This window comes from Argentina silus (assembly GCF_951799395.1).
Source record: "Argentina silus genome assembly, chromosome: 18".
Taxonomy (NCBI): Eukaryota; Metazoa; Chordata; class Actinopteri; order Argentiniformes; family Argentinidae; genus Argentina; species Argentina silus.
Window position 1 is genome coordinate 6,840,328 of NC_139672.1, and position 22,743 is coordinate 6,863,070.

General features: G+C 45.9%; 7 protein-coding genes across 9 annotated transcripts in view; 6 read left to right on the forward strand and 1 right to left on the reverse strand.

Moving 5' to 3' along the window:
• Positions 1-3,253, forward strand: part of col6a2 (collagen, type VI, alpha 2) — a 14,974-nt gene extending 11,721 nt beyond the window's left edge. For 2 of the 3 annotated variants that reach the window (XM_083689593.1, XM_083689594.1), the window contains exons 31-32: positions 1,607-1,941; positions 2,226-3,253. In XM_083689593.1, the coding sequence (XP_083545719.1) occupies positions 1,607-1,941; positions 2,226-2,492 (602 nt within the window). In that variant the 3' untranslated portion in view covers positions 2,493-3,253. The other variant, XM_083689595.1, reaches the window with a different exon arrangement.
• A 706-nt stretch (positions 3,254-3,959) lies between these two features.
• LOC310818678 (D-serine dehydratase) lies at positions 3,960-7,144 on the forward strand. The gene is made up of 10 exons (XM_083689684.1): positions 3,960-4,058; positions 4,449-4,598; positions 4,758-4,887; positions 5,078-5,228; positions 5,326-5,506; positions 5,833-5,951; positions 6,110-6,236; positions 6,348-6,410; positions 6,542-6,647; positions 6,770-7,144. The coding sequence occupies exons 2-10, from the start codon at positions 4,453-4,455 to the stop codon at positions 6,857-6,859; spliced, it is 1,113 nt and encodes a 370-aa protein (XP_083545810.1). The 5' UTR covers positions 3,960-4,058; positions 4,449-4,452; the 3' UTR covers positions 6,860-7,144.
• A 421-nt stretch (positions 7,145-7,565) lies between these two features.
• Positions 7,566-12,850, forward strand: orc2 (origin recognition complex, subunit 2). Its single transcript, XM_083689762.1, has 17 exons — positions 7,566-7,703; positions 8,316-8,387; positions 8,574-8,732; positions 8,880-8,966; positions 9,193-9,282; positions 9,444-9,475; positions 9,664-9,721; positions 10,072-10,280; positions 10,407-10,505; positions 10,754-10,863; positions 10,964-11,096; positions 11,302-11,398; positions 11,561-11,707; positions 11,843-12,014; positions 12,120-12,181; positions 12,277-12,395; positions 12,555-12,850. Exons 2-17 carry the CDS (start codon positions 8,318-8,320, stop codon positions 12,636-12,638), a joined length of 1,728 nt encoding a protein of 575 aa, XP_083545888.1. The 5' UTR covers positions 7,566-7,703; positions 8,316-8,317; the 3' UTR covers positions 12,639-12,850.
• Positions 12,851-12,861: 11 nt separating this feature from the next.
• Positions 12,862-15,065, reverse strand: cfap410 (cilia and flagella associated protein 410). The gene is made up of 7 exons (XM_083689763.1): positions 14,777-15,065; positions 14,646-14,664; positions 14,464-14,510; positions 14,100-14,329; positions 13,828-13,978; positions 13,645-13,744; positions 12,862-13,532 (listed from the first exon to the last, which is right to left on the reverse strand). Exons 1-7 carry the CDS (start codon positions 14,851-14,853, stop codon positions 13,368-13,370), a joined length of 789 nt encoding a protein of 262 aa, XP_083545889.1. The 5' UTR covers positions 14,854-15,065; the 3' UTR covers positions 12,862-13,367.
• A 254-nt stretch (positions 15,066-15,319) lies between these two features.
• rpl37a (ribosomal protein L37a) lies at positions 15,320-17,283 on the forward strand. The gene is made up of 4 exons (XM_083689649.1): positions 15,320-15,383; positions 16,142-16,270; positions 16,506-16,588; positions 17,113-17,283. Exons 1-4 carry the CDS (start codon positions 15,381-15,383, stop codon positions 17,174-17,176), a joined length of 279 nt encoding a protein of 92 aa, XP_083545775.1. The 5' UTR covers positions 15,320-15,380; the 3' UTR covers positions 17,177-17,283.
• Positions 17,284-18,269: 986 nt separating this feature from the next.
• pecr (peroxisomal trans-2-enoyl-CoA reductase) lies at positions 18,270-21,167 on the forward strand. Its single transcript, XM_083690699.1, has 8 exons — positions 18,270-18,386; positions 18,822-18,955; positions 19,130-19,295; positions 19,399-19,480; positions 19,664-19,760; positions 20,067-20,177; positions 20,360-20,471; positions 20,609-21,167. Exons 1-8 carry the CDS (start codon positions 18,275-18,277, stop codon positions 20,689-20,691), a joined length of 897 nt encoding a protein of 298 aa, XP_083546825.1. The 5' UTR covers positions 18,270-18,274; the 3' UTR covers positions 20,692-21,167.
• A 322-nt stretch (positions 21,168-21,489) lies between these two features.
• Positions 21,490-22,568, forward strand: ndufb3 (NADH:ubiquinone oxidoreductase subunit B3). Its single transcript, XM_083689779.1, has 3 exons — positions 21,490-21,566; positions 22,055-22,183; positions 22,303-22,568. Exons 2-3 carry the CDS (start codon positions 22,056-22,058, stop codon positions 22,451-22,453), a joined length of 279 nt encoding a protein of 92 aa, XP_083545905.1. The 5' UTR covers positions 21,490-21,566; position 22,055; the 3' UTR covers positions 22,454-22,568.
• Positions 22,569-22,743: the final 175 nt, after the last annotated feature.

Genomic DNA, 22,743 nt, shown 5'->3' on the forward strand with positions numbered 1-22,743 from the left:
TCAAACAGGTCTACGGTGACATCATGGGAGACCCCGCCAAGGCTTTGGGACTCTGCTAATGTTCTGACCATGCTAGCATGCTAATAGTGCTAGCTATAGCTTTAGCTGTAGGTTATGCTCTTCGCTCCTATGTTCAAATCAAATCAAATCAAAGTTTATTTGTAATATACACAAAATGTAGCCGTAGACGGTGCAATGAAATGCTTAGGGCAAGCTAGCTCCTCAACAGTGCAATGTTGAACATAGCTCTAATTGCTTAAGGCTATATGGTTTTTTAAAACCTATTTCCTCTTTCTGCCTTTGTTCACAAAAGTCTTCCATCTGATGTGATGTCATGAGTCCATCACGCACAGAGTTCTGTAGAAACCTCAGGACTCTATTTCCCTCGACTGGTTGCATTTCATTCCCTTCCCTCTACCCCTGTTTACACAAATCCACTGTCTGATAGTTGAGATGGGTACAACCTATATTGTACAAACTAGGTGGTAAAGCTGCCCTTTACACTCCATCCACAAAATGGAATTCATTAGAGCAGAGGGAAGAGAACAACTTTTTGGAATGAAACGCAGCCAACGACCGTGCCAACACCATGTGAAGAGCTCTGTGTGAAGCAGCTGTGATGTTGAACCCTTGTTTCCACTGTGAACCACTGGTTGAATCATACTGTATGACGGTTTTGCAGTTTTGCACATTACCATGGTTACAGCAACCATTTCCTGTGTTCTGTGAATGTCTTATAGTCTTTGTAATGGGTTGTAGGCTATATGTGGTCTACAGTACATATGTAATGGATTAACATCATCTAGGAGTTAGTCACTTTGCCAGTTTAACTTGATGTGGTCATTGTTCTGCTGGAAAAAAATACTATAACTGAATTAAGTAGACTTAAGAACTTCAAATGACCAAGACTTAAATGTTCTTTGTTAATTTTTTTGTTTGCAGCTAATGGAATATTGTTCATCTGTTTGTGCATGTATTTGCTTACACCATGGAATGAGTGGATATTTTGCTGTGAATATAACTATCATAGAATCAGATCATATCAGAGAAAATGTTACTGTGTCGCTCTGTGACTGCAATGTGCGTGTTGTCAAAAGTATATTGATAATAATCTGCGTGTCCCTTTTACCTCCAGTATGTGAAATAAAACAGCTACAGCAAACTGAAACAGTCACGGTCTTCTGATCTGGTCACTGTTGATCTGAGTCAGTTCTGCTGTGAACCATGTCGCTGTGATACATGGATATATACATGAATGCACTGTATAGTTCAATGTATTTAGAATACAGTTAAACCAGAAGATTACTGTCCAGCTTTTCTCTCCCAGAGGCATGTAACCATGATGTGAATGTGAAAGACAAACTCGCTGTCCTTTACAGCCATTTACAGCCTTAATACTTACTCTGATAACACATATGATACTCTGTGTGTGTGTGTGTGTGTGTGTGTGTGTGTGTGTGTGTGTGTGTCTGTGTGTGTGTGTGTGTGTGTGTGTGTGTGTGTATGTGTGTGTGTGTGTGTGTGTGTGTGTGTGTGTGTGTGTGTGTGTGTGTGTGTGTGTGTGTGTGTGTTTGTGTGTGTGTGTGTGTGTGTGTGTGTGTTTCAGAGCCTGCGGTGGCTAGCTGTGTGCAGCGCCCGGTGGACGTGATATTCTTGTTGGATGGCTCTGAGAGGATGGGTCTGGAGAACCACCGTCACGCCCGGGAGTTCATCGAGAACGTGGCTCGCCGCCTCACTCTGGCCAACGGCCAAACCGACGATAGGAACGCCCGCATCGCCCTGCTGCAGTATGGCAGCCAATCAGAACAGAAGGTGGAGTTCGCACTGACGCATAATCTGACGGTGATCGCTGATAACCTGGCAGTGATGGACTACATGGACTCCTCCTCCTCTCTGGGCAGCGCCATCATACATGCTGTCAACAACTTGGTGATGTCACAGGTACACTGACACACACACACACACACACACACTCACACACACACACTCACACACAGACACACAGACACACACACACACACACACACACACACACACACAGAAAGTACCTGTTCACACTGACAAATAAGCTGACAATAAGCTGACACCATTGACAATGGTGATTGTGCTCTGTGTTAAAGGGGCAATATCCACACACAGCTCACCCCACATCAGCTACCACAGTAAAGTAGAGAAATGAGGAGTGAATCCCAAGTATCACCAGTATGTGTGTATTCCTGTTACAGGGCAGCCGCTTGGCTCGTCGCAATGCTGAGCTGTCGTTCGTGTTCATCACTGACGGCATCACGGCGAGCGACAGCCTGGAGGAGGGTGTTTCTGCCATGAGGAGGGCAGAGGGCGTTCCCACGGTTATCGCCATGGGAACCGACACAGACCAGGACGTCCTGAAGAAGGTGGCACTGGGCGACACGTCGGCCATCTTTAGAGGGGGCGACTACACCACACTGAACAAGCCTTCTTTCTTCGAACGTTTTATCCGCTGGATATGCTAATAAGCGGCTAATGAGCTTAACACCAAAGCATTAGAATGAATAGAACCCAAAACGGACAAACTCAAATATGGCGCCAAATGTGTAGAACATTGAAAAAGGCACAGAATCTAATGTAAAACGCAATTAATCCAGCATTCCAAATATAGCCATCAGAAGGCAATACACACCCAACGGAATGTTGATTTACATGGGAATGTATGTTCTATTTGTTCTAATTCTATGGCCCGCACTACCAACCAAAGACACTCACAATAGAAAAGGAGTGTACTGATACTGAATGTGTAGGAATTAAATTGTAGGTCTTTTCTGGTTTTGGTTTTGTTTATGTTTGTTTTTCAGAGAACTCCCTGTGTGGTCTCTTTCAGTAAGTTTGTATACCAAAGGTGCTAATGTAGAGAACAGAACAAAGCAGTTTTAACGTTTCTCAAACATTTTCAATGTCAATAAATGGCTATTATTGTAGTTTTTTCAGGGGACCAGACAATCATTTAGACTCATTACACACTCACACTTAGCTACCCCGAACCACTCATACACACAAACACACACAATAAGATCCAAAGACCACAACACACAAACACACAAACACACACACACACACACACACACACACACACACACACACACAAACACACACACACACACACACACACACACACACAAAAACACACAAACACACACACAGATAGACACACACAGCACACTGAAACCTTGCATTTGTAAACATGAAGAGTAATAAAGCCAGCTGTGGTGAACCCAGACCTGCGTGTGTCTATTTGTCCTATTACATGTGAGTGTGTGTGTGTGTGTGTGTGTGTGTGTGAGTGTGTGTGTGTGTGTGTGTGTGTGTGTGTGTGTGTTACCACTTACCACTTTGATGTGAAACATCTGTATCTTGTCTAGTGTGTCTATGCTGGAGATAAGCGGCACACACACACACACACACACACACACACACACAAACACACACACAGATGTCTCACAGATGAGGAGGTCTCAGATGAATCTGAGCTGTGAGGAGTGGCCTGTAAGCCACATGCCTCTCTCACTCACACAAAACTCTCTTTAATGCTGTGTCTGTCTAATGCCCTCTGCTGGTTACAGGTCCATGACAGCTCAACAATGCAACTGTTCAATTTTGTTGTTCAATTTTGCTGTTCAATCTTCACAATTCTCACATACAAGCATTTCTAAAAACATAATAATTCACGTTCTCAAAGCAGTTCGTACTTCGAACGTCAAGGTCATTATTTGCAAAATGCACTACGGCAAAACAATAAATAAACGTCCCACCATGAAATACCTGTCTAAAAACAGCTTACAGATCACAGTATAATATCAACCATATCAACCATGAAAATAATTTCTGATTGGTTAACGGGACGCGCATATAGCTCTGATTTGACCACGCAGGGACACCGTAGTAGAAAAGCGATTGCCCGTAGTTGACCCAAAAATTGTTTCTGATTTAGTTGACCAGTGCAAGTCAGTACATCATTTATATCGAAGAATACTCTCAATACCGCGCACTGCACTGCAACAGACAAGACCCAGAAACTTAAAACTGTAAGTATGGTTACGACGCCATAAAGCACTTTTTGAAATAAGAGAGAACGAATTGCAGTTTCAGTCGGGATATTCTGTGAGCTGGGTGTGTTTAAGTTCAATCACGCGCACACATTTAATTGCATTTTTTGCGAGTTTATTATTACTGTGCCATTCTTTGGTGAGGTCATGAAGAAGAGGGTTTTACAGATTGCTAACATGCATTGGAGTCTCTAGTGTCCATGAACTGCACCATCAGTCCGAATTGTTCACTTATCGTCGGACGCAGACTCATTAATTTAGGTCATACTTTGGACTTTGCACAGTGGCAGGTTATAGAGGACTTGATTGGACACTGCAGTCTGACATGCAGTTCTAAAGTGTGGGTGTGTTGGTGTCTGTGTGTTGCAGCGACATGGAGGGGGACCCTATATCAGCCCTGTGTACTCCTGCTCTGGTGGTGGATGTGGACATTGTGAAGAGGAACTCTGACAGGATGAGAGAACGCTGTCAGAACCTTGGAGTCCAGCTGAGGCCACACATGAAGACCCACAAAACCCTGTGAGAGAGACCATAACACACACACACACACACACACACACACACACACACAAAGTCACACACGCACACACCTGTAAAAAGGCCAGTTGCGTGTGCAGATATAGTGATACTCATATCTGATCTGTGTGTGTGTGTGTGTGTGTGTGTGTGTGTGTGTAGTGAGTGTGCTGATATAATGACTGGCGGGTCTCGAAGATGTATAGTTGTCTCCACACTGGCAGAAGCCAGTTTCTATGCCGACCATGGATACGACGACATCCTGTATGCTTACTCTCTGCCCTTCGACAAGGTACCCTATACCTGACATCCTACCCACTCCACTCTAATCCCTATCATCTGCCTTTCAACATCCGACATCACCCCCTGACCCCTACTCCCTGTGTGTGTGTGTGTGTGTGTGTGTGTGTGTGTGTGTGTGTGTGTGTGTGTGTGTGTGTGTGTGTGTGTGTGTGTGTGTGTGTGTGTGTGTGTGTGTGTAGGTGGAGCGCTGTGCTGCCTTGTCAGAGAAGCTGAGTTTATTCCAGGTGTTACTGGACCACCATGATGCTCTGGAGCAGCTTAGGAAGAGACCACTGAGAGACGGACGGGTGTGGCACGTTTGGCTGAAAGTGGACTGTGCCAACGGAAGAGGTGAGGGGGGTAGAGAGACCAGAGTGATGTGATGTCGTAGAGTGTTCTGTGGGGTTCCAGAATGTTCAGTGATGTTCTGTGGGGTTCTGTTCCATAGCGGGTGTGCTGCACTCTGAGCCCGAGGCCCTGCGATTGGCCCAGGCCATCTCTGCGTCAGAGGGAGTGGAGCTAACAGGGGTTTACGTCCACTGCGGGAACTCCTACAACTGCAGAGGGGTGGAGCAAATACAGGGAGTTGCCCAGGAAACCACCACACTCACAATGCAGTTCATGGAGAAGTAAGACACACAATACAGGCAGATCCAGAAACACACACACACACACACACACACACACACACACACACACAGACACAGACACACACACACACACACACACACACACACCAAATAATTACTCTTTGTCACACACACAGAAGTCATTACATGGGCATACTCTATGTGTTATAATAATAATAATAATGCATTTGTATAGCACGTTTCAAGACCTCCAAAGCGCTTTACATTGTAAGGGGGAGAACTCACCTCATCACTACCACACAAGAAAGCACATCCACAAATATCCACACATACAATCACTCACACTCACATGTCTCTCTCTCTAGGCTGAAGGGTGTGGGTATCACCTGTAAGTCCAGTATAGGCTCCACCCCCTCCTGTAGCCAGCCAGTTACGGACATGGCCCAACTCAGCGAGGTGCATCCTGGGAACTTTGTCTTCTATGGTGAGTGTGTGTGTGTGTGTGTGTGTGTGTGTGTGTGTGTGTGTGTGTGTGTGTGTGTGTGTGTGTGTGTGTGGTGTTGATGACACAGACAAACAGGACTCTTGACTGGCTGACCTGTTGAACAGCGTAAAGCAGTGTTACTGTTTTCTGCTGGATAGATGTGCAGCAGTCTGTGATTGGTTCCTGTCGTCTGGAGGACGTCGCAGTTCGAGTGCTGACCAGGGTCATAGGTCACTGCCCCCACAGGAACCAGCTGCTCATTGACTGTGGCTTTACCGGGCTCAGGTACATCAGTACAGTTATTACAATTGTTATAACCATCCATACTGTTTATAGTGTTATAACCATAGTGTTATAACCATTGTTGTTATAACTGTTATTACTGACTGCTCTCAGCCTGGATGGAGCCGGAAAACTGCCCACTGGATATGCAGTTATAGAGGGACACCCAGATCTCAGGTACTATTACTATTACATATATCCCAGTCCCTCAATCCCTCTCCCCGCAGCAGAGTGGTTATATCTACTGTTAATACTAGTGTTATAACTAATGTTACTGTTTGTAACTGACTATAAGTGTCCCCCTGCAGACTGCTCTCCATGACCCAGGAGCATGGCAGAGTGGAGCCGATCTCTGGCACACTGGACTACAGCCAATACCCCCTGGGCTGCCTGCTCACACTCATCCCCTACCACGTCAGTACTCATCCACGATCAGGTTGTAGTGCTCAAAGCAAAAATTATATCAGATTAATATCATTCTGTGTGTGTGTGTGTGTGTGTGTGCGTGTGTGTGTGTGCGTGTGTGCGTCATACAGGCATGTGCGACGGCTATGATGCATCCTGTTTACCATATCCACTCGAAGGGCCACCTGGTGGGGAGATGGACGCCCACGCGCGGGTGGTGATGCAGATGAGCATTAAGGGAAATAGTGTTGAGATAACGGCACTCTGTGTAACTGTAGATTACTTTTACAACACTTGTAATGAAACCACACATTTGACACGTTTAGCCTTACAAATGACTAATTTCATGGTTGTGTATTTCTTATTCCTTTATACCCTATTTACTGGATGATCATGTTTGTAATTTGCTCATAAATTCTAATGAATGTAATATTAATGTCCAATGTTAATACTGTGAAAAAGAAAATGAATCACGTAACAATGCTGCACAGATATGGCAATTGTGAATAAAACATCGTGGGTATATTTCACAAATCACCATGTCTCTTTCATTACACCCCATAGTAATATTGTAAACTTTTACTGTCTGTCTGGGAGCTGGTCAAAGGAAACTGCCCAATTCTTCCATGTATCTTTTCCTACCCCTTTCACGTAGCATTCGTTCACTACCGCCAATAATTGAAACGCATTGGATTGGTGTAAGCAGGGGGGCACGAATATAAACGAACATAATAATGAATTGATATAATTGAGCTTGAGGAGTTGTAGATCTATATTCTCCAGTCCCTTCCATGAAAGAAAGTTGAATGAACGAGTGCACACAGTGACAGAGAGGCTCATGGGAAATGATGTTTCATGGAATACTGCATTTCGATTGGCTATAAGGTGAACTTTCACACACCACGTGGTTTAAAAACATGCACAGGATGGCGCGCGGAATCTGTCAGTGATCAACTTTTAGAGTTTATTTAAAGTTTTATCTTATGCCTTTTTTTGTCGGCCCTGTCTTTTTTTGGACTTGTGCGTGAGCTGCACGGTGTCGCTATCTGTGAAATCAGCAGATAGGCGAGTATTGTGGCGCGATTGTGTTGTCATTAGCGGCATGATTCATAAGATTTCCCCACGTCTGTCTGCCTCCCTATTTTCCTCTCTTTCTGAATGTCTGCTGCTTGCCTGCTTGTCTATCAGGTGTCTACTAGTGTCTGTCTGTCTGCCTGCCTGCCTGTCTGCCTGCCTGCCTGCCTGTCTGCCTGTCTGCCTGCCTGTCTGCCTGTCTGCCTGTCTGCCTGTCTGCCTGTCTGCCTGTCTGCCTGTCTGCCTGTCTGCCTGTCTGCCTGCGTCTGTCTCTATGTTAGCTGTATGTTGTACGTACAATTGTGAGGTCTGCTCGGGCTATCCCTATCTTAGAAAGACTGTTTATTAGCCATGCAATCAATTCTCATCAATTGTTGGAATGTCAAGACAACACACACGCACTGCACCCCCCCACCCCTATCTATCTATCTATCTATCTATCTATCTATCTATCTATCTATCTATCTATCTATCTATCTATGTCTGTCTGTCTGTAGCAGTCATATTGACACAGTTCCACAATGCATCCTTGTCGCTTTGTATTATGGGTGTTGGAATTGATGATGGTGATGATGGAATTGATGATGTAATGTTGCTCTGTAGGTATGAGTGTACTGGAGGTGAGGTTTGTGGGGGATGGAGATGCTCTGGAACACATAGTGGACAAACCAGAAGGTACATAGAATCATGACCTCATTATGCTTCTGCTAGTTAATGGAGTTTGTTGTTGTACTGGCATTCTTTCTACCAAGTAATGTATGACCTTTGTGTGTGTGTGTGTGTGTGTGTGTGTGTGTGTGTGTGTGTGTGTGTGTGTGTGTGTGTGTGTGTGTGTGTGTGTGTGTGTGTGTGTGTGTGTAGGGGTCCGGGTCAGTGGTGGCTCTGTGCAGAAGTTGGTGAGTCTCAAAAATGCAGCAGGTCGACGGGGCAGAGAGGAGAAGGATGACTGTGAAGATGATGAAGATGAGGTCCTCAGTGAGCAGCACTATGTCCAGGCCCTTGGGACAGACAGTACGGCAGGTATGTTGTGTGTGTGTGTGTGTGTGTGTGTGTGTGTGTGTGTGTGTGTGTGTGTGTGTGTATAGCATGTGTCTGATGGTGTGTGTGTGTGTGTGTGTGTGTGTGTGTGTGTGTGTGTGTGTGTGTGTGTGTGTGTGTGTTTTGTAGATGGGGAGGAGTGTGTTTCCGGAGTAGCAGGAGCATCAGTGTTCACCTTTCAGACAATCAAACGTTCCCACAAGCTGGCCCAGACAGGTAAGACAGCTTCAAGTCTTGTCTGTCGTTACGTGTCTGTCTGTCTGTCTGTCTGTCTTTCTCACTCTCTCTCTCTCTCTCTCTCTCTCTCTCTCTCTCATAACAGGTATTAATCTCTCTTGAGCATATGAGCTAGTTCGTGCTTTAATAACTATACTGTGTGTGTGTGTGTGTGTGTGTGTGTGTGTGTGTGTGTGTGTGTGTGTGTGTGTGTGTGTGTGTGTAGCGAAAGAGTTGGCACAGACTCCAGGGAAGAGTGTGACCTTCAGCAGGACCTCTGACTCTGACCCCTCTGGCCCTGCCCACACTGGCCGCAGTGAGTCCAGCTCTACCTCTCTCCCCCTCCATCTCCCTCCCCTTTTCCTCACCCCCTTCCCATTCCCAAATCAGGCCCACTTACTCTTTCTCCTCCTCCTCCTGTTTTGGTGTTGTGATAACATAGACTTTTCGTTCTTGTGTTCCTCTCTCTCTCTCTAGAGCAAGTGAATGAATTCAGGACTCCTCAGAAGGTGAGAGGTTGAATGGAGCAGACAGTAACAGAGCTAGTAAAGACCATGCAGTTACAACAACTAGATGAATAACAGACCTAGTACTCGTGTGATGATGTTGCAGACTTTCAGTAGGTAGCTCTGCTGTAGAGTCTGGATTGGTGTCCCCTGCTTTTGTGTGACCCGTGCTGCTTCCTGTTTTTTGTCAGGGCAAGAAAGGGCAGTTTGTTTCCACAACGCCCCACAGACTCAGGAAGAGACTGACAGGTAGGCGGCCATGTTAGTCCCTCAGGTTTACAATGACAGCGACTGTATAAACACACACAGCCTCCTTCCTAATGAACAACCAACAAGATGAATTCTAATCTTTTTTTTATTTTTTTATTGATGTTTATTGATCAAACCTCAAAGTATAATACACGCTGTAAAGAGAATGACCATGAGTAACAGGTTTGACATTTTCCTTGTTTTTTGGTTTTAAACAATATACACAAATTCCCACCCATTCTGCCCCTCCCTCACATTCCATTCATTTACATAGATAGTGAACAAGTATCTCCTACCCATCCACTCTCTCATGTCCCGATGAATTCTAATCTGCTTGCTGTTCTTCTCAGGCCCCAACCTCCGGTCCGACAGTGACAGCGAGCTGTCTCCCTCCGACTCTGGAGAGGAGGATGAGGATGAGGACGAGGAGGAGAGGGGGAAGAGAGAGGACAAGGAGAATTTGAAACAGGCCAGAACCCCCAGTAAGCCCTCACCTTCCTCTGCTCTTTCTAAGACCCCTGCCAAGAAGAGCAAGACCGCCCCAGAGCCCCCCAGCCAGGTGTGTATGTGTATGTGTATGTGTATGTGTATGTGTATGTGTATGTGTATGTGTACGTGTACGTGTGTGTGTGTGTGCGTGCGCGTGTGTGTGAACTGTCTTCACTAACTGTTCTCTCTGTTGTAGCCCAGTCTAGTTGAGGAGTATTTTGAGGCTCATGGCAGCTCGAAGGTCCTGACATCAGACCGCACACTCCAGCGCCTACGCACACCCAAACTAGACCGGGTCAGTATACACACTCACTCACAGTGTACACACTCACTCACAGTGTACACACTCACTCACAGTGTACACACTCACTCACTTACTCTACACAGACTTCAATCTCCTGTACTATCTCCAAATTGATTAGTTTCATATGTGACATTTGGTAATAGAGAGCAGTTCTATTTCTAAAAATAACGTGTGTGTGTGTGTGTGTGTGTGTGTGTGTGTGTGTGTGTGTGTGTGTGTGTGTGTGTGTGTGAGAGTAGGACACGTTGTTCCGTGTGTTAGAAGGGACGCCCTCTTGTTACTCATCTGAGATCCAACAGCTCCACGAGAAACACCAGAAACACTTCAGCAAGTGGATGCTGCAATTACAGTAAGTGTGTGTGTGTGTGTGCGGAGTTTGGCGCAGAACGTGTTTGTCTATGTGGTTATCTGGGTCAGTGGAAAATGTAATTGTGTGTGTGTGTGTGTAGGCTGGGCTTCAGTGTGTTGGTGTATGGTCTGGGCAGTAAGAAGGCTCTGTTGGAGGAGTTCCGTGTGTCTCATCTCTCTCAGGAGATTCACCTGGTGGTCAACGGATTTTTCCCCTCCATCACTCTCAAGTCGGTCAGTGTACACACACACACACACACACACACACACACACACTTCTGTGATTTAATTCTATTGCAAGGAACTACATACAACTAAAACTACATTCTCACCTAAGTTACTGCCCAACTGCATAAGTTGGTCATTAACCTGACCTTGCTGTTATTTCTGTGTGTCTGTGTGTCTGTGTCTGGTCTGTTCTGCCTGTGTTCTCCTACAGATCCTGAATGCTCTGACTGGTGAGGCTCTAGAGCACCAGGGAACCTTTCGGAACCCTGCAGATCAACTCCAGTACATCAGCACAACCCTAAGAGATGGTGAGAGAGAGAGAGAGAGTGTGTGTGTGTGTGTGTGTGTGTGTGTGTGTGTGTGTGTGTGTGTGTGTGTGTGTGTGTGTGTGTGTGTGTGTGTGTGTGCATGTGTGTGTGTTCATCAGGTTTGTGTGTGTCCATGTCTGAAGTGTGTGTGTTTGTCATCAGACCCAGACCTTCATGTGTACCTGCTCATCCATAACATTGACGGGTCGATGCTCCGCGGGGAGAAGACCCAGAATGCATTGGGGCAGCTGGCATCCATTCCCAACATGCACCTTGTGGCCTCCATTGACCACATTAACGCCCCGCTGAGTATGTACTTGTGTGTATTGTAGCAACGTGTTACGAAGGATAGTAATAGTGAGAGAATACATGGCGTGTGTATTACAGCTGCATTACTATGGCTTAGAGGCTAATATACTCTGTGTGTGTGTGTGTGTGTTTCAGTATGGGACCAGTGTAAGCAGAGCCAGTTCAACTGGTTGTGGTGGGAGTGTGTGTGTTACCAGCGCTACGTCGAGGAGACGTCGTACGAGAACTCTCTCCTGGTGCAGCAGACTGGTGCTCTTGCGCTCTCTTCCCTCACGCACGTTCTACGCAGCCTTACGGCAAATGCCAGGTAACACACACACACACACACACACTTGGCAGCACACTCTGGTGGTGTACATGCCTTTATGAATACTACTATTACTGTGTGGTCTTATTGTCTGTGTGTCTACAGGGGGATCTTCAGGCTGCTGGTGGAGTTTCAGCTGGAGAACAAAGACAACCCTTCATACACAGGTACACGGACAATCACATCACAAATGTAAATGTAAACAGTCAGAACCCCTCATAGGAGTGTCATATACAACATGTGTGCATGTGTGTTTTCGCAGGTTTGTCGTTCCAGGACTTCTATCAGCGTTGTCGTGAGGCGTTCCTGGTTAACTCTGACCTCACCCTGAGGACCCAGCTCACTGAGTTCAGAGACCACAAACTGATTCGAACACGCAAGGTGGGACACCCGCACAGTACAGCTTCTACACTCCCTTCGCTCTAGTCATTCAATACTGTAGTTCAGGTAGAACACTGTTCCCAGTCTATGCTCAATGACACAGAGATGAGGTCCCAAAGTGTATGGTACCGTCTGACTCCACTTCCCATGATCCACCAGGGTGCTGACGGAGTGGAGTATCTGCTTGTTCCCGTGGAAACGAACATGCTGACTGACTTCCTGGAGAAGGAAGAACTGGAGTGAGGAGAGGACCGACAACACGAGAGGCTTGAGATCTTGTTCCTCCGTGTCTCGATTGGGCTCTGTCTCAATAGTCTACTCTAACTAGTGTATTTCCTGAAATGCCCCGTTGTAGCACTGTGTACACAGTAAGTCACTTTCTGAACACATTCCGGTTGTTGTTGTTGTTGTGTGTGTGCACGTATAATGTTCATTCTCAGTAAAAAATTAAAATATTTTTTTTGCATTTCTGTTTTTCACTTTATTCATAGACCGGGTTGGTATATACAGTTTGTGAACCACAAACTCCTTTATTCTTTATTTACATGTAGCAAAATTATACATTCTTTCAGAAAAGGCAGAAGACATGCTGGTATAGAAAAGCAATACAAAGCAGCTCCTCTGCGATCCTCTCCTTCGCCCCTTCATAAGGGTCAGTGGATCACAGAGGGACAGAGAGAGCTGTCGCTGGGGTAGGAACAATACTGAAGTGTGTGTGTAAGGTCAAGTGAGAAAGAAACCCAGCCTCTAACCCACCCCCATAACCTACCGACTACATCCTCTTGGTAGATGTGTGACATGATAACCTGGATGAGTCAAGTCTCTACCATGCTTCTGACGCCCTGTATGCACTTCATTCACATCCTGGATGGGAACACTACAGAGGGGGTAGGACCTTGAGGACTGGGCCAAAGAAAGAGTGTGTGTGTGTTTGTGAGACTGTAGTGTTAAGTGATGCTGTGTGTGTGTGTGTCAGTGCTCAATGTCAGTGGTTTTATCTCTCTGCAGCGCAAGTGTGTGTGTCTCACTGGTGAGTGTGCAAGTTCTGAGTCGGTTCTCTGTTGCCATGTGAACGGTGTGTAGCTCGTCCTCCTCCAGGTCCTTCAGCAGCATCAACACCGCCTCCAGAGTGTGTGTCTGACAACACAAACACACACACAAATTATTTGTTATTACATAAACACACTGTCTGAAACCTCAGATAAGAGTGGGCAGCTGGTGTGTGTGTGTGTGTGTGTGTGTGTGTTACCTTCTTGGCTAGAGGTCTGCTCTCCCGGGTCGATGGGGAGGAGAGGGAGGGGAACTTGTCTCTGGCAAGAGGCTTCATCCCCAACTGCTCCCGGATCTTACTACAAGACGAGAAAACATTTGACGTGTGTGTGTGTGTGTGTGTGTGTGTGTGTGTGTTGAAGAGTAAGAGAATAGGCCTTACTTGGTCTCCTCCATGTTGTAGTTGAGAGGGTCGTTCTCTGTCTCCACATCTGTAAGGCCATTGATGGAGAGCTGGTTCTGGGCGCCAGCAGGGGGCGTGGTTATCTCATCCCCCTCCACCAAAGCGAGAGTAAGCTCCTCCTCTGTCACCACTACACACACACACACACAATTAGACACACGCACCACTGCCCAACACAAACCCTTACACTTAATACAAACACTTTGGTTCGACATGGTACACCCCCACCTTACAGACAAACACAGACCCACCCTGATTGTCCAGTTTGTGTAGGCGAGGAAGGCAGCGTAGCACCGTGAGCCGGTACTGGCTGGGATTAGATCCACAGCAGGGGTTCTCAGCTAACCAGAGCACTCGTAGGCGTGTGAGGGGGCGGAGATGAGCAAGCTCAGAGAGAGACGGGATTAGGTTACGCCTCAGGTAGAGCTCACACAGAGACAGGCAGCCCGCGAGAGGGGAGACAGACGAAATACTGTTAACACTGGGAGGAGAGAGGGGAGGCAGAAAGAGAGGGAGAAGAGGACCTTTTAGATGATGGTTCGTCCAAAAATCTAAGTTTGACGTGTGTGTGTGTGTGTGTGTGTGTGTGTGTGTAAGTAAAAGAGAGGGCATAACCTCAGAGTCAGGACCTCCATGTGAGGTATCTGGGAGAAGATGGAGATCTAGAAAACGGGAGGGCAGAGGGGGTGATAATATGCAAGACAGAATTGAACATTCAATTCCATAGTTTACCTAGAACCTAACCCTAACCCTAGAATATAAACTCACACTAACATTACATAAATACGTCTACTCACGTCAGTCAGGTTGCAGCCCCTGCAAAAAGAAACATGGTGCATCATGTAAGAAACCACATGCTAAATGAACATGTTAACTGCAGCTAGTGTCGGCAAGATTTGACAGTTAACCCGTGCATGCACACACCTACCAGCAGTTCAGTTTCTTGACACTGTCCAGATCTGAGGCCTTAGCCCTAGCGAGCACTAGCTTCCGGGTGAGTTTCATGATACTGTTCCCAGTTAGCTATGTATGACCTGTAAAATCTCAGTTAAAGTATTGCAAACAGTTCGGCTCGACTCATAGCTTGATATGCTAACAGCAGCAGCAGCAGCCAGCGAGCCAGGGTGATCTCATCGTCAGTCAACGCTGGCTCTGTGAGCTAGCGAGCGATCACCAATGTTTATGTGTGAGTGCGCGGGCGTGAGGCTCGCTCCCCGTGGCGTCTTTAGTTACACCACGGTTGCCATCCGGTTAACCCTTTAAATGCCGACCAGTCGAACCCAAGCAAAGATCTTTATATGTATTGCTACGAGTCGAGTCGAACTGTTTGCGATGTCATGACTGTATGAACCTGTAGTTCGGTGTCTAAAATCGATGACAGATCAATAGCAGAGAGGTTCAGTACGTGTTCCCGTTAACCTGGAGCAAAACAACAGCGCCAACATCCCACAATGCAGCACTTCATTCGACAGCGGTAAATTGCGCCTGCGCGCTATGATATCCCTCTTTGGACCTACGTCTCCTCTGCTATAATGGTGAGCCACAATGTCCCGTACCAAATCCACATGAATCTAACAAACTCTGAGCGAATAATCATATACTAAGTCACTGGGAGGTTTTACTATACATTGTTCCCTTAGATATGTACAGTATTGGTGGTGTGTTTTGTCGATATATAGAAAAATAGGAAGTTTTTCGTTCTCACGTCTGGCAATAGTGACAGCAATGGCCGCCCCCCATGTACTACAGGGCTACCGGCTAGAAACTGAGCAGCTAATACTGTTAGTGTAGTGTGCGTGCAAGAAAGTGACATGTTATAGTTATGTCCATAACCATAATCATTTTGTGTGGAGGAGTATACCATTATTATCGTACTCTTCACGTTTGCTAGTCTATCGACTGTGTGTGTTAGCCATTAGCTAACAAGCATCTCTGCATGTAGTAGGCAGCGAATACTAAACTGACTACCCAGTTTACTCAAGTGGACGTGAGTCATGAGTCAGATTGTGGTTTTATTTTGTCACTATTTAGGTTTGCATTGATATTCAACCGACGTTTTGACTGAGTTGTCCCTGGAGGTGCTGCAAGGGCTAGCAATCTACTTCGCTACAGGCAGTACATACTGGGTTGTTTAGATGGTCAGATTTATGATGCCCTCCACATTAAGTTAGAGTTACACTGGTAGCACCACTGAAATGCCTCGTCCTGTGGAGGCTGTTGGGTGGGAAGGTTATTAGCATATGCTCTTTCAATGTGGTGTTTATATTAAGTTGGTGTGCGTTCTCTCCCTCAGGCCAAGCGCACCAAGAAGGTGGGGATCGTTGGGAAGTACGGCACGCGTTATGGCGCGTCGCTCAGGAAGATGGTGAAGAAAATTGAGATCAGCCAGCACGCTAAATACACCTGCTCCTTCTGTGGCAAGGTAAGACATGCCCTCGGACCACACTTAAAACATTTCCCACTTCTAATGAGGTCCTCACTTAAAATGGCAGAAAGCAGTGGATGCCAACATTTGATTGTCTACTATTGACCTTGCAAATACTGCATCCTAAAGGCTGCCATGTCTTGTTTAGTTGTGAGTCCCCTCCCACTCAGATATTGTGTGGCCAGTATTCCATGTGTATGCCTGTTACTGACTTAAACATGTTTGTTCACAGACTAAGATGAAGAGGAGGGCCGTGGGCATCTGGCACTGTGGGTCCTGCATGAAGACTGTGGCTGGAGGAGCCTGGACATACAAGTAAGTGTTTTGTTATTGTGTGCTTGCACTTTTGTTTTCTTATCTCACTCCCCTGGTTGATTCCACCACTACGTTGAGAGATCAGGTGGTTGCTCGGTATTAGTGGGAGGGTGAAACTCCTTTGACCCCTCCACATGCTGGATGGAGTTGGTAGCATGGTTACATCTTATCAATCCAACACTGTATACCTGCCGATTTGTGAGTCACAACACTGTATATAACTTAGCCGGTGTTGGAGTCGGAACATATAGTGAGCGTCACAATTGTCTTAAGTGGCCTCCCCTTCATCACTTATCTGAACCTCACATCAGTAGAACCAAGCCCTTGTGCAGTAGCACTGTAAGCAGTGCAATTTGGAACTGAGTTACCCAGTTTGGGAGGACCATCAAGACTGTCTTTATGCTGCAGAGTGTTTTTATTTGCCCGATTTGGTCTGTAGGAATTGCTTCCTCTTATGTTCTGTGTGCATGTGCCCCCCAGTAGATTTTGGTGTATGTTCTAAGTTGTTGCTTGTTCTGTTTCAGCACAACGTCCGCCGTCACAGTGAAGTCTGCCATCAGGAGACTGAAGGAGCTGAAGGACCAGTAGACCCGGACAGCAGAGATACATGTTTTACTGGGACTGTTTTGTACAGTTTCTCCGTGCTTGACGCTGCATCACCCAAACATCCCCGTAATAAAGCAGTCTAGAGCGGATCCAGTGCGTCTGTGTGTTACTGTCTCTACAGCCCAGTACTCCACTGTGGAAGACTGGATGTCACCTGCACATGAGGCTGTCCACCTGCCATAACTATTTCCATTCAGATGGGTGGGATTATTGCTGTTATGGGGGAAAGTCAAAATGTTTTGGGTGGCTTACAAGCGCAGATGTACATGTAGCAGCCCTGGATCCAACATACATTTCAAACTAGTTAATGTGTGCTTGATTTAAAATTTGAGACGTGTCCATTGTCCCAGTTAAATTAAATCAAGTGCCACTCTAGTATTTGTAGTTTGTATTTGATTCAGGTCTGGTATTTAATGCTGCTTGCATGCTATTAGTCACAAAAGACAGGGTAATTCAGTTGATTCAGTGGTAAATCAGATTTGGATGGTTATGGAGGGGGGGGGGGGGGGGGGTTCCTGTGCTACCTGCATCGTGACCTCCATGCCCTCCCCATTCCTGGTGTGTTCACTATTGTATGTGTAGTGTACCTTTCATCACGTATGTTGGAAAAACATGAGATGGACACTTCCTTGCTTATTGATCACATGGCACTATCTCTACTGCTTCAAGCCAGAAATTGATAAATTGTGTAGATGATGAAATGTGTACTGCATCTGAACTCTGTTGGTCTTGCAGTAGAATGTGGACCTTCTAGACTAAGATTAGAGAATTTGACAGTAATTTACTGTCCATTTATGGTTTGATAGGTTAAGACTTTGGAGCTCTTGTCCTTTCACAAGGTACATCTATCTTATTCAGCAGCAACCAGAAACAGTAGAATTTGCTGTAACTCTGAGCGATGCTGTAATTATGGCAAGACTCAGGAGTGCCTTGTTGAACCACTGGGTCAATAGAGTAAAGGCCAGCCCTGTTTGAAGAAATGAGCTTCCAGATGCATCCTCAGGGGGGTGCCATATACCACCATAGACGTGTGCTGACAGCAACCGTGGATCTGAGTTTATGTGGTTGGGGATAACAAACATGGCGGCCTCCAGTGTGTTTAGATCGGGCTTGTTCAATCACAAAGTGGCCGTAGTCACGGGCGGAGGGACTGGTATTGGTAAAGCCATCTCTGCCGAGCTGCTGGAACTGGGTAAGTAGCATCTGTGTGTTCAGACGACGTTACATAGATAGGAACACAAATAAGTTCAGAAATTCAGACAGTGCAGGGCAACTCAAAGCGACAACCGTGCTGAACTTTAACCCAGAAACTCCTTCACCTCTATCAATTCAATGCATTACACACAGACTATCTACTACCAACGTACAAAGATCCGATTCATAAGTTAGGCATACGCAGGTCTACTGGGTTTATTAGCTATTTAGAATATTAGTGTTTCATCGAAGCTGCAGCATGATCCAATCCAGTCTTGGGAGCGTGGGATAGATACAGTGACAGTGTGTTTCTGGAATATATGGCTACTTTTTTTGTATATCAGATCAATGGGAATGAATTCCAACGCTATGGTGATGGTTGAATGTATTTCAAGGTGTGTGTGTGTGTGTGTGTGTGTGTGTGTGTGTGTAGGTTGCAATGTGGTCATCTCCAGCAGAAAGGTTGAGCGACTGACTGCTGCAGCTCAGGAGTTGAAACTGAAAATCCCACCGTCTAGCTGTGCATCTGTCACATCTATACCCTGCAACATCCGCAATGAGGAAGAGGTACACACATGCCCTAATATATCCACAACAGCCGGTGGTGGATTACTACCAGCATTCAGTCTCAAACTCAAAATTTGCCTCAGTTTAGTTTATAAAACAAAGGTTTTATTATGTTTGCTGACTGTTGTTGGTCGTCAGGTTGGATGTTCATTCAGTCGCACCCTTTTTCTGTAGGTGAAGGCTCTGGTGTCCTCTGTATTGAAGCAGTATGGTCGTATAGACTTTCTGGTTAATAACGGGGGAGGTCAGTTCAGCAGCCCAGCAGAACACATCTCTGGCAAAGGATGGAAGGCTGTCATAGACACCAACCTGACTGGAACATTCCACTGCTGCAAGGAGGGTAGGACATTGAGTGAGAGAGAGAGAGGTTATTGTGAGACTGTTTGGGTGTACAGGAAGTACATTTTGAGGTCACTATATATTAATTGAGAATGTTTTCGCAGTGTACGCTGCATGGATGAAGGAACACGGAGGTGCAATTGTCAACATCATCGCTGACATGTGGAAGGGCTTCCCAGGCATGGCGTATGTAACACACACACACACACACACACACACACACACACACACACACACATACAGTCCTTGAATTTGATAGAATAGATGGATAGGTGTGAGAACCTTGTAAAAACTCTCTCTCTCTCTCTCTCTCTCTCTCTCTCTCTCTCTCTCTCTCTCTCTCTCTCTCCCTCCATCAATCTCTCTCAGTCATACCGGTGCGGCGAGGGCGGCGGTCGATAACCTCACAAAGAGTCTGGCCATTGAGTGGGCTGCCTCAGGAGTCAGAGTCAACTCTGTCGCACCGGTGCGTACTGATGGTGGGGAGAAGTGGCTGAGACACAGTAGATCATAAAGAAGTTCCGGGACTACTGATTGGTTAGACGGAGGAGTCAGTAACAACAATATCCTAACAATGTGGAGGTGTTTAACAATATGATATTTACCTGAGGTGTGTGTGTGTGTGTGTGTGTGTGTGTGTGTGTGTGTGTGTGTGTGTGTGTGTGTGTGTGTGTGTGTGTGTGTGTGTGTGTGTGTGTGTGTGTGTGTGTGTGTGTGTGTGTGTGTGTGTGTGTGTGTGTGTGTGTGTGTGTGTGTGTGTTTGTTTATACAGGGCACTATCATCTCCAAGACAGCTATGGAGAACTATAAGGAGTTTGGGCCCACACTGTTTAAGATGTCTATTCCCTTCAGCCCTGCTAAAAGACTGGGAGTCCCAGAGGAGGTATACACATGCACAGTGCACACACACATGCTCGTCAACTGATCGTCAATACCTGGAGTAGTGGTAGTGTACTGCGTTAATGCTGGGCTGGAACTAAAGCTGGATGTGTGTGTGTCGTGTGTGTCGTGTGTGTCGTGTGTGTGTGTGTGTGTGTGTGTGTGTGTGTGTGTGTGTGTGTTCAGATCTCCCCAGCGGTGTGTTTCCTGCTCTCCCCTGCTGCCTCCTACATCTCTGGAGCCACCCTAAGGGTCGACGCAGGACAGAGTCTCTACCACTCTATGTGGGAGATACCAGGTACCCACATTGTTCTGTTGTATATGAGGCTAATTCAAATTGAAATATGGGAGATTATAGTGAGTATCCGCTGCGCATGATTCTGTCTGCTGCAGACCCAGACCTTCGTAACCTGTGTGTGTGTCCTGTGTGTGTAGATCACAGTGCATGGCCTGAAGCTCCTGAGGGTGAGAACCTGGACACTCTTAAAGAACTACTCAACCCCAAAGCCAAACTCTGACCAACTAACCGTCGTTATGGAGGCTAAACTGCTGCCACATCCAACAGCCCAGCACCATGGAGACCAGCCTACTGCCATAGCGACCGAGGGTAGAGCCATGGAAACCAGGCTAAGGAGGGTGAAGGGGAATGTGTGACTCCTCCTCACCTTCATCATCATGTATCGCATGTACATAATTGTAGATAATTCCAATGTTATGGACATGATATGAGTTTGTGACATGATACCTCTGATTATTTAGAATGTATTTGAATATCTAATGTTTCAATAATGTATATTACATGCCAATTAATATTACTACCTACCATTGTGGAAAAGCTGTGTTTTTCAGTAGGTGTTGAGGCCAAAATGTTCTCCTGTACTGTCTTACTTTGTGAGGATCGGTCTTGAGGACAATGATGTCTCAGATGGTTTATGTGATAAAGAAATGCCATGTTGCCTTAAAAATCTGCTTTTCTTAATAAACACACCACCTTGAAACCTCAATCTGCCTCCACTGAACATTAGGGCTGAATGTTGACTTGTATGGAGAACTTGTGGGAGCTGAATTAGGGTTGGTGGGCACCCACTGTGAGTGAGCTTCAGCAGACTACAGTCAGTGATACATCCATTCTCAAGACTACTTATAGCAGAGAAAGAGAGGAAATGCCCGTCGTCATTATTGATTCTGATTGGGATGTCAGGGAGGTACCATTATATTATACTACTACAAAGTAATTTTACGACAGAAAAACGCCTCATATGCGCCATTCTAAATACAGGGCGAATTACTCGTTTGCATTTTGGTCTCTGTTGCATGCCGTAGCATAGTCGTACAGCAGAAGCGGTTGTCGTAGTGCTTCATCTAGCTTCAGAGGTCACAACAAACGATACAGGTGCAGTATTTTCACCTATATTGTCAGAAATATTGTTAAAGATGACTTGCCTGTGTGGTAATAATGTTAAATTCCGTCAGAATTACATTGTATTTCTCATAACCACCTACACAGCTGTGTTGTTGCCACTGTGGTTAACGTTTGATACCGAAAGCTAGCTAGCTAACGTTAGCTAATCTGCAGATACAGACATCATTGCATATTTTCTAAAATGAAATAGCCAACACAGTTACTTTGAAGACGAGACTAAACTAATCCATTAGCAAAGTAATGTTTCTTGGCTAGGGTGGCGCTAGTATGTTATACTGTCAGCTGAGAGTGTGTGTGTGTGTGTGTGTGTGTGTGTGTGTGTGTGTGTGTGTGTGTGTGTGTGTGTGTGTGTGTGTGTGTGTGTGTCTGTGTGTGTGTGTGTGTGTGTGTCTGTGTGTGTCTGTGTCTGTGTGTGTGTCTGTGTCTGTGTCTGTGTCTGTGTCTGTGTGTCAACATAGTATGGGGGGTGACCACGGTCACAGTAAGCTGTCTATGCCAGACTGGAAGCAGTGGAAGGTGGAAGGAACACCGCTGGAGTTCACACAACAGAGACTAGCAGCCAGGGGCCTCAAGGACCCATGGGGACGGTGAGTGTATTGTGTGTGTGTGTGTGTGTGTGTGTGTGTGTGTGTCTGTAAGTTTGTGTGCGCTTATCACTATTCTATGTCTGAGTGCATGACCCTTATCTCTCTCTATCTCTCCCCAGTAATGAGGCGTGGAGGTACATGGGTGGTTTTTCTCGTGCAGTGACTCTGAGTGAAGTGTTGCTGAGGGGGTTTAAATGGGGCTTTGCTGCCTTCGCCGTGGCTTTGGCTGTAGAGTACGTCGCGTTCCCCCCTAAGAAGAGTGACCACTGATACCAGAATCGCACCCTGACCACACACACCAGACCAGACTACCCTAACCCCTGACCGGATCAGACCGGAATTATTATGTACTTTCTGTATAATAAATGCTAAGTGACTCAATCCATTTAATGTGTTTTATTATCAGTTATTGTTCTGTCTGCTATCCTATTAGCATGCTGTGGTCTAATCATTGATGTTACCAGACATTCATAGGTTATTCCAACCAACCATCTTAGCTTTGAACATCTTTATACCCAAAACAAAATGTCCATTTTATTTATTTCCCTTCCCTTTGCAAA

Coding starts and splice junctions, on each gene's coding strand:
- pecr (XM_083690699.1), top strand. CDS start 18,275: ATGGCGGCCTCCAGTGTGTTTAGATCGGGCTTGTTCAATCACAAAGTG. Junction 20,178..20,359: donor GACTGGGAGTCCCAGAGGAG/GTATACACATGC, acceptor GTGTGTGTTCAG/ATCTCCCCAGCGGTGTGTTT. Junction 20,472..20,608: donor CTCTATGTGGGAGATACCAG/GTACCCACATTG, acceptor CTGTGTGTGTAG/ATCACAGTGCATGGCCTGAA.
- LOC310818678 (XM_083689684.1), top strand. CDS start 4,453: ATGGAGGGGGACCCTATATCAGCCCTGTGTACTCCTGCTCTGGTGGTG. Junction 5,229..5,325: donor GGACTGTGCCAACGGAAGAG/GTGAGGGGGGTA, acceptor TCTGTTCCATAG/CGGGTGTGCTGCACTCTGAG. Junction 5,952..6,109: donor TGGGAACTTTGTCTTCTATG/GTGAGTGTGTGT, acceptor TCTGCTGGATAG/ATGTGCAGCAGTCTGTGATT.
- ndufb3 (XM_083689779.1), top strand. CDS start 22,056: ATGGGGGGTGACCACGGTCACAGTAAGCTGTCTATGCCAGACTGGAAG. Junction 22,184..22,302: donor CTCAAGGACCCATGGGGACG/GTGAGTGTATTG, acceptor ATCTCTCCCCAG/TAATGAGGCGTGGAGGTACA.
- orc2 (XM_083689762.1), top strand. CDS start 8,318: ATGAGTGTACTGGAGGTGAGGTTTGTGGGGGATGGAGATGCTCTGGAA. Junction 10,506..10,753: donor GCACACCCAAACTAGACCGG/GTCAGTATACAC, acceptor GTGTGAGAGTAG/GACACGTTGTTCCGTGTGTT. Junction 10,864..10,963: donor AAGTGGATGCTGCAATTACA/GTAAGTGTGTGT, acceptor GTGTGTGTGTAG/GCTGGGCTTCAGTGTGTTGG.
- cfap410 (XM_083689763.1), bottom strand. CDS start 14,853: ATGAAACTCACCCGGAAGCTAGTGCTCGCTAGGGCTAAGGCCTCAGAT. Junction 14,330..14,463: donor ATGGAGGTCCTGACTCTGAG/GTTATGCCCTCT, acceptor CTCTCCTCCCAG/TGTTAACAGTATTTCGTCTG. Junction 13,979..14,099: donor ACACAAACTGGACAATCAGG/GTGGGTCTGTGT, acceptor GTGTGTGTGTAG/TGGTGACAGAGGAGGAGCTT.
- rpl37a (XM_083689649.1), top strand. Junction 16,271..16,505: donor CCTGCTCCTTCTGTGGCAAG/GTAAGACATGCC, acceptor GTTTGTTCACAG/ACTAAGATGAAGAGGAGGGC. Junction 16,589..17,112: donor GGAGGAGCCTGGACATACAA/GTAAGTGTTTTG, acceptor GTTCTGTTTCAG/CACAACGTCCGCCGTCACAG.